We start from the raw sequence: 9,557 nt of genomic DNA on the forward strand, positions 1-9,557 counted from the left end.
ATCGCCGAAGAAACTCAGGTATCCAGAACCAAGACCTGCCAAAGCTCCGAGCGACGCACCGACAAGCACTGTAGAGCGTTGCATACCGATAATATCACAATAGGCTAAATTTAAAAACAGGCACGTCGAAACTAACGTAAATTAGAAACATCTACGAGATTACGGTTGGGACGTGCCACGGATTTCGCAGGTACCACAGAAAACCTAAGAAAATTGAAAGGAGATGGATGAAAAATCTCGGAAATGTGCAAAAATAAGCAAAATGGGATGAAAAATTGGAAATGACCAAATAAATGACCAACTGTCACCAACTTGTGAATGTCAAAACTAAGGCGCCATCTCGTGCGGTCGACATCCGTTTTACTACTCTAGAGGGGCATAGGTTTGCCGCATAGGTTTGTTTCACGAGATGTGCGTTTCCAGGAGTTCGGACTTCGGAGTTGTCAGAACTCAGAAGTGATCAGCATTCAGATCTTCGAAAGCAAGCATTCAGATCTTCGAAAGCAAGCATTCAGATCTTCGAAAGATTCTGCTTTACGAAACGCATGAGCAAGCTCGAAGGATTGGGCATAGTGGTGATAGCGAAGCTTTAAGAACAACATGAGTGCGCGTTTGGGTTTGAGGACAGTTGCGTCGCTCCCAAGGCGTTTCGGTCCATCGTTATGGTACTTGACGGAGTTAAACAATCGTTCATCCAGGTAATTCAGATGTCTGGTGTGCGATAATATTGAGTTATTGGAAGGTGTATCTCAGTATGTCACTGTATGTGCCACTGGTGTGTACTTGTGTTTAACGTTCGCACATATTATATCAAGCGGATGCATGGTTATGTTTTTACTTATTGTAGCATCACTTAGGTGTCTTTCCTACACGCAGTCCCGCTTTGCGACTGTTCAGGAGGAAAAGCGCACTCCTGACTACAGTAAGATGTCTCTTCCTCTGAAATTTATGATACGACTTATTGTGGGATATCGGGACTACGGCCTGACGGCGTTGACGTTCCATGCTGTATGCGCTGGTTTCTCCCTGGGTTCGATCTGGTATCTGATCTACAAGTAAGTCTTCCGCACTCGCTCGTGAAATTTGTAATAAAATTTGAAAATATAGCCAGCTGTGATGTTTCGAGTACATTATTTCTAGATGTTTGTGTGAGTTTTTGTCGGGTAAGCGCTTTGTTATGCACAGAATGTTTGGATCATGCATAATTGATTACGCAGCCATACAGTACGAGTACAACTACTTCCATGCTTACAAAATACAAGTTACAAATGAAACTGTATAAAGGGTTGCTAATTTAATACAGTACAGTACTGTACAATATTTTGATCATAATTATTACGTACGTTGTTGTATATCTGTAGACTGTAGTTTGCAAATACTTTTCCCAGCGCTGTATAAAATCATTGTAACTTTTTGATACCGTAGATTACTTAAATCAGTTAAATGTGAAAACGCTCGAGTGTGTGATCACTGTAATGCTATAACTGTGGTGTTGGTTTGTGTTTTATACGTTATTTTTTATTGTGAAACTCCAGATTGTGGATAAATAAAGTGTTTCGTGGGCCGTTGTAGTGGATACGATGTGGTGGGCTTTTTGGCACGACTGGGATTTGTGTCACCGTTTAACCTGCTGCTATCCCATATCCAACAGGCATTTGGAGGCTCCCATTTTGCCTTAGCGTATTCGATACATAAAGCTTTTTCTCCGGTCCGGGTGCTCATCACAGCGGTTTCCACTCCCTTTATTGTTAAGCGCCTTCGGAAGGAACACATTTTCAAGTTGCCTCCAGGAATGCGGCCTTGAGAAATTAGCATCTTGCTCAATGAGTGCATGTGTTGATTTGCATTTTGAAGTTCGTGATACAGCATGTGGTGTACCGGTACGATGAAAATGCACAGCATCAGAAATTACCTGTGTACATATCTTCTTATCTCGTTCTCAGTTTTCTGTGGAAAATGCTTCGTTTTCCTTGATATGTTGTAGTGTTGCTGGATATTTATTTATAGTACTAGAGTAGTACCAGAAATTGATAGTGTAGTGTACTGATAACTAGAAGTCGGTAATAAATGGAGCTGTTTTGCTGTTGGTGCACAGATTGCAGAATTTTGTTTTGTGAAATCAAAATACAAAAATAGGTGCTGCACATGTACTGAGCGGCTTCTAGCGGAGGCGGACAGCAGTATTGTTTGATACCTCGTTTCTGATGTGAGGAAATTCACTCACAGTGTGCAATAACTATGCATACAGTACATCATTAATTGTAAGCATCGCTCACAGTATAAATATGATATTTACCTATATATATAGTATACAAAGTGCCATGCATTTTGGTACTATTACGCCCTTAACCTTTCACAAGTAATTAATTTTAGTTGCTTTCCTTGAGTTTCGGGAGGATAAAAATGTGAAGGGGAAAGGTTAGCACCATTTGTGCTATACTGTACTGTATGCGTACAAAATTACTATCTTGCCAGTTGTCAGTTGTCCCCAAAACTTAACCCAGTTCGCGAGTTTTTCGTTTGGAATGATAATGTAAATGGCGCAAGTACGTTAATTAAGCGGACCGACCGCTATAATCAAGTAACATCCTTGTACGTGGTCATTACTCATTACCTGTAACTTATAATTGTAAGGAACATTGGCGTAGTGATTGGTAAAATAATGCTAATGCGTTAATTTTCGCGGTTAACAGGTGCCCTCTTGATTTCCACTGGACCGGCGACCGCTACAGCCTCTGAACAGAAAAATTCCGGCTCTGTGGCGCATATGAAATACTGGCACAACGCAAATAGGTACTTCTACTGCAGACTATTAACGATAATTATTTGGTCATATGACTGTTTATCTGAGAACGCAACATTTAACTGGTAGTTTCTGCGAGGAGTTTATCATCATCAGAAAAGGTTGACAATAGGATGTGATTAGGTCCGTTGGAATTGTTTTGGTACCTGGATAACAAACAGGCGCGATATGTAATAATGGGCGCCGGTATGCCAGCGCGATATTTATGTCCGTTTTTGCATGTCCTTATTGATAAACAGCCAGCCAACGCCATTGTTTATAACTCTCGTCCATTTTGAAAGTTGAATATACTCGGCTCACTAATCGCTTGTTGTTCTATCATATATATACCTGGGAATGTTTTGTTGTCCCATTTTGGCGAAGACCGTATTGTTCCCTAATCGCGATCGGAAGCGCTATCTGTCGCAGCTGCCGATAATCCACCCACTCCGACCAGCCAGTCGCCTACAGCATTTGTTGGAGCGCCGCCCATCTTGTTATATAAAATCCACAGGCACATGCCAGTTGTAAGTACTGGTTTCTCTATCAGCTGTTGCAGCGTGTTGGCAAGCGTTTACGCTCCGGAAGCAAGTTTAATTTGATTGGAAATCCTTATACTACCCGTTAAGGTTTTCCTGTGCGCCTTTTGCCTTTTTCTCCGCACATATTCGCTAAGGGTTATGACATCCCGTTTGCCATTTCGAGTTATGAATAAAGCCTACTACGATTTCGTCGTCAATCGCTATCCATTTATTTCACTACGGCCATTTAGTCTGATTATAAAATGAACACTGCATGCCGCAGTCTGCTGAGCACCGTCGGTCGACGAGCGTTATTGAACGCCACACGTAAGTCACGGCATCGCGGGTATAACGGGAAATTGCCGGAAACTGACAGCTTCTTGATGTATGCTTTTTGTAGGAGTCCAGCATGTCCACAAGGCGGCCGCGGCATCATCGCCGGCCGAGCCATTGGTTCAAGGAGAACCGAATGGACCCAGCATGAAAACCGTCATTCCGGGACCGAAATCCATCGCGCTGAGGGAAGAACTGGCGCATATACAGGTAACAAAAATAAACTGCTTCGTAAAAATTATACTCGTACATATTTTACGATTTTGTAACTTATGTTGCGCTTTAAGTATTGTCAATAATTCTACTGCGCAAAATTGTCATGTTATATGTGTGTTACGTTACGTTGTCCAAATGAATAACAGTACAGATAGAGTACTACTTAGTAGGACAGTTGTGACCATTCCGGCTCTTTACTATCTTAAATAATACACCATTTTCAGTTTACTGAACAAGAAAAAATTGTTCTGTTTCAGAACTGTCTTTGCACGTAGGAAAACAGCGCACTGACACAATAGACATAGAAAATAAGTGACATTAAAACCGTAATGAGGTATTACGGCATCGGCGTTGTAGTGCGCAAAAATACCGGTACTGAGTGTACCTTCCGGTGGTTGTAGCTGTGTTTTCGACAGGATTGGACTAATAGTTAGCCCGTAGCCAAAGCAAATATTTATGATGTTGTGTTACGTATCGAAATTCCTGCCAGAATGAATGCAAAATACCTAGTCTTATTCTCACCCTAGCACTGCTTGCTGACCAGCAAGAAAGATGGTTTTAGCCAGGTTAATTATGCTGAGGAAATCAACAGATTTTTGTAATGCAGTTCCGAATTGGTGTGCACTTTTGCAGTGCAATTCCGAACGGGGTGTGACGAGTGTCACGACTCGAATTAAGTTGTATTAGTCAATTTTGTGCAGATGAATTATCTGTCATTAATTTTAGCAAAACTACCTGGTAGATCCTTGTAATATACCCAATGCTTGATTTTTTACTAAAGCAGCATAGTGTTTTGTGTTGCGTAGTACAATGTAAATTTTGCCCGCGTGGCAATTTTTCAGATCATCATATTTCTCCCTGAACAATCAATGAACAAACAACTTGCTAGCAACGATAGCTTTATTTCTTAAGGATTTACTCGACTTTTACAAACATAGCATTTTCGTAGTGCTACGATATAACGGATATAACGGATATTATAAAACATATAATCATATTACGTTTACCAAAACCGTTCTTGAATTACATATTTCTACGAATCCTTAAATCTCGATGAAAATCTTTATTTCTACTACTCCAACCTATCGATTGGCAATGCCGATAATCAGAGAAACTACCGCGATCACTATCACAGCTGCACGTGTTGAAAGCACAGAAAAGAAGAGTTATATCCGTTATATCGTAGCACTACGAAAATGCTACGCAAGTACATTATTAAGTTAGTTTGCAGTTTTACTCAAGCTGGAATGTGGAAGGGCGTAATATAATAGGTATAAGAAAACAGTTGTTGTTGGTATTGGATGCTTATTGAAATTATTTTGTAATGACTAATGTTGTCGTTTGCGGACTGGTCTAAGTGCAGTAATTAGTGCCGGATATAAGAAATACCAATATCTTGCGATACACTTACAATATATAGAATTCCTGTAAGGTATTCGATTATTCCTTTTCCGGCGACGTCTGTTGGTAATAATAGCCTGTTATTTACTGAATGGCAAGTGACAGGGCTTTTACCCCGGCAATTCGTATGAGTGGTACAAGTGGTTATTATACCATTTGCGTTTACTTGTAGAACTCGGATGCGGTTTTCTTTTTCGCTGACTATGAGAAAAGTATCGGCAATTACCTCGCGGACATCGATGGAAATGTCATGCTGGATACATACATGCAGATCTCATCGATTCCTCTCGGTAAGTTAATGGGATAACGTTTACACAGTGCCGGCATTTCTGGATGCCGGGTTTTTACGAGTATTGTATAACAGACGCTAAAGCAGAGTTAAACGAATGCAGAATGGTGGATGCTTATTCAAACCGCTTTGCTTTCCACTTTCCTCTCCAGGCAAAAACTTTCAAATCCTAAAATAGCAGGAAAACGGGCTTTTATCCGTTCTTGTCTAAAATACGATGACAACTTCACAATTAATGCAACTCCTGTTTACCACATCATATTTGATCGGAATGGGGCACACCGTGAATGAAATTTTTGAATACGATCTCGTTTCTATTACTGTGCATTACTGTGTTGTTTTGTTTTACGTAGCACATCTTTAACGACTGTATTGATTTTATTCGGCACTTTGTATGAGATGCGAAGAAAGCATAAGGCCCATTTTGCACAGTTAGATGATTACTGGTACTGTAGAAAAAAATCAATGCTCATTATAGGATCAAGTGCCTTGGGTAAATAGTGGCAATCTGTGAACAAGACGCACTTGCTTTTCATCCTGCAGTTGTTTCTCACATCCGGCTTTCCGGTTGTCGTAATTTGTCTTTCGCCGATACACAATGGGTTCTTTAATTTGCAGGATACAACCATCCCGACCTCATGAAGCTGACGCAGAGTCGTGAATACCAGGTAAAATTAATAGCGAAAGAAATCTCCGGTTCGAAGTGGTTTCGTGTTACATTGGCGAACAATTCCCTCATTAGGCTCTATCCGTCAATCGGCCGGCACTGGGGAACATGCCGGATCGGAATTTCGTGCAGCGTCTACACGGCGCCCTCATGTCGGTAAGGGAGGCAAGCTCAAGCGCGGGAACGCAATCCCGGCGCTGTCAATTACAGGCGCTGATTGGTGATGACGCTAATGGTTGGAATGGGTGTGTTATGGTGTGTGTGTATTGCAGATTGCGCCCAAGGGCCATAAGCATGTGCAGACGATGTCGTGCGGATCGTGCTCCAACGAGAACGCCTATAAGGTCATCTTCATCTGGTATAATGTGAGTACCCGGGGTGCTAATGTGATTATCACGTTGGGTCCGCAGGGAATTAATTGTGTGGTTTGTGTGTCTGGCAGCAAAAACTCCGGGGTGGTAAACCGTATACGGATGAGGATCTGCAGCAGTGTCTGGTTAACCAGGGACCGGCTTGCCCGGATCTGTCCTTGTTGTCGTTCAAAGGAGCATTCCATGGACGTACATTAGGTACTGCATAGTAAATTAACTATTCACAAGACTGATTAAATTTGCACTGATGACGTTCGTGTGAGTTAAAAGTTTTACTGCTGTGACCTTTGCTTCATTCCTTATATTACGTACACCACATAAATCACATTAAAGTGATTTTGCATGGGTGCCGTGCCTAGCGCCCTACCAAAAATTTCCATTACTATAAAAACTGTACATTAGTATAAATCCAGAGAAAAGAAAAGATATTTCCATATAGTAAAGCGTTTACGGAATTGACGAAATTTGGATGTGTTTTCACGAAACAACGGTAAATAATTTATAATATGCATTATGTCATGGAAGAATAATTAAAGGTTGTTTGGCGACCACCCACACCAAACACGTGCACAAGCGCGATGTTCCATCACGAGATTGGCCGGTGGCATCATTCCCGAAATATAAATACCCACTGGAGCAGAATGTAGACTACAATGCCAAAGAAGATCTCCGCTGTCTGCAGGAAGTCGAAGAGCTGTTCAAAGCCTACAAAAACAAAGGTCGTCCAGTTGCCGGTGTTGTCGTGGAGCCCATTCAAGCGGAAGGTGGTGACGTGCATGGATCGCCTAACTTCTTCCGGGAGCTACAGAGAATTACCAAGAAGGTTGGTGGATGATAAAATGCAAAATAGGGATATAAACAGTTAAGTACGGGTGATTTACGATTTTTTGCTTGAATGGCTGTTTAGAATGGAGCGGCACTGTTAATCGATGAAGTGCAGACTGGCGGTGGATCAACGGGAACGCTGTGGGCGCATGAGCAGTTCGGTCTTGAATCCCCACCGGATATTGTTACCTTCAGCAAGAAGATGACGACGGGAGGATATTATTATACTGATGAAATGCATATGAGTGAGGTATGTCCGATCGGACGTGCATTATAGAGTGTTCATACAGGTTTCTATTTTTCATACCAAAAATTTTACATTGAGTTTATTACATATGATTTTACCGAAGTAGGAGTATGAGAGTATCAAAAAATGCTGTGGTGATGTGATTACGACATTATTTATTGATTCCCGATATTTATTAAATACTGTGTATATATATGTACTTGTATGATCATAGAAAATTTGTTGCAATACTTTATTTGCAGGCTTATCGAATTTTCAACACATGGCTGGGTGATCCAACAAAGATCATGCTTCTGGAAGAATTCGTGAAGGTTATGCAAAGAGATAATTTGCTGGATGTTGTTAGACGTACATCATCGACCTTGGAAGCTGGTCTGGGTGATATTCAGGTATGTCTGGAACTTGGTTATTTGGAACTTCAGATAACTGCTCTAGACTAGTTTGAAAATTTTGATTGTTTACTCTAGCACCAGTTTCCGAAATTGGTTGCCAATTCCCGTGGTCGTGGAACATTCCGAGCTTTCGATCTTCCTTCCATGGAGGCCCGTGATAAATTTGTCAATGAAATGAGAAATGCCGGTAAGTGTTCGTATTCGTGAGAAAAAAACAGAGCGTAGTTTATGAATTTTTTATTGTTTGAAAAGGCGTACAAATCGGTGGATCCGGACCAAACAGCGTTCGTCTTCGCCCCGCACTGATCTTCCAGCCTCGCCATGCTGAGTTGTTCCTGGACATTATGTCCCAAGTTCTGCGTTCTAAATTTTGAAGTTTATTTTTCTAACCTTTATTTTATGATTGTTAATTGTCGTTAATTTTAGTTGCGTCAGATTTCATTTTTCTACCATAAACCATTAGTGTTCGATTTCGAGGCGGCAATGACCATGTGTTTCAAGTAATTAGAATTGTTCTTATGGTTCGATCAATAAAAGCTGTTGATTTGTTTTGTCGCTCTTTTGTTTGCCAAACAACCAAAAGGCCCAGTCTGGCGTTCAGCACTTTAAAAACAGATAACTGTGTCAGCAAAAAGAATGTTACAAAATCATCAACAACAACTACACACCAAATTCCGGCCAGTTAATGATGTAGGTAAGGTATCTGTACAGAGGGTGCGGCAGCCAAATTGAAACAGCTCATTCAAAAATTCTCAATAATTTTGTTTTTGAAATTATTTGGCAGTGTTTATCACCATTTATTCCTACAATGTGTTTGCTCTTGAATGATGCTAATTTCCTGGAAAAAGTTATTCGCCATTGCTCCAATAATCAGGTTCCAGTAAATGTCATCGATTTTTAGGCTGGACCAGTTGAAAAAAAATTCTCTAGGCAATTTCGGATAGAGGAACGAAATTCTCTAATCGTGATTGTTTTCGTTGTCAGATATGACACAGAAGCAGGAGGAAAATGGGGGGCAAATATGCCTTTATTGTGTAACAATAAAGCAACCAACAAAAACCAACAGAAAACCCGATGGGGAAAAGCTGTGGAAAACGTAGCTGCAAGCGCGCTCGTAAGAATCGTGATAATGATTCAGCGTGCTGCAGGTATGCAACAGCTGATGCCGCAAAGCATGGAATCGCTCATAGGCGCTGGGCTACGCCCCCAAGAGTGCTGCAATGCGCTGATTGGTCAGCGAGACAAAGTGAACGCTGAGTAAGCAGCGTAATAACGCGGCACGAATGGCGTGGCCATGTGCGGGCGGGCGACAGAGCAAGCCACAAGAGGTGTCTACCGCCTCGAGTGAGCGGTCTCTGACATGGCTCTGGGCGGGAGTGGGAGCTCCTGCGAGCACCTTCCCGACTCTGCCCCCTGGCCAACCCGGTAGGGTGCCAGGATCCGATACCCGGTAGGGCCGGATGCCGCTTTGTCTCTCAACCCGGTAGGGTTGCTGCCTCCAGACCCGCGGTGC

The 9,557-nt window shown here is 41.8% G+C and overlaps 2 protein-coding genes across 2 annotated transcripts; both read left to right on the forward strand.

Moving 5' to 3' along the window:
• The first annotated feature begins 398 nt into the window (after positions 1-398).
• On the forward strand, positions 399-1,715 carry LOC129581898 (uncharacterized). Its single transcript, XM_055473183.1, has 3 exons — positions 399-698; positions 858-1,055; positions 1,536-1,715. Exons 1-3 carry the CDS (start codon positions 601-603, stop codon positions 1,570-1,572), a joined length of 333 nt encoding a protein of 110 aa, XP_055329158.1. The 5' UTR covers positions 399-600; the 3' UTR covers positions 1,573-1,715.
• Positions 1,716-2,968: 1,253 nt separating this feature from the next.
• LOC129581895 (4-aminobutyrate aminotransferase, mitochondrial-like) lies at positions 2,969-8,592 on the forward strand. The gene is made up of 12 exons (XM_055473178.1): positions 2,969-3,630; positions 3,704-3,846; positions 5,426-5,543; positions 6,161-6,210; positions 6,285-6,365; positions 6,482-6,574; positions 6,652-6,778; positions 7,117-7,403; positions 7,488-7,655; positions 7,895-8,041; positions 8,120-8,231; positions 8,297-8,592. Exons 1-12 carry the CDS (start codon positions 3,567-3,569, stop codon positions 8,416-8,418), a joined length of 1,512 nt encoding a protein of 503 aa, XP_055329153.1. The 5' UTR covers positions 2,969-3,566; the 3' UTR covers positions 8,419-8,592.
• The last annotated feature ends 965 nt before the right edge of the window (positions 8,593-9,557 follow it).

The sequence above is a fragment of the Paramacrobiotus metropolitanus genome, unplaced genomic scaffold (genome assembly GCF_019649055.1).
Source record: "Paramacrobiotus metropolitanus isolate TYO unplaced genomic scaffold, Prichtersi_v1.0 Parri_scaffold0000006, whole genome shotgun sequence".
NCBI lineage: Eukaryota > Metazoa > Tardigrada > Eutardigrada > Parachela > Macrobiotidae > Paramacrobiotus > Paramacrobiotus metropolitanus.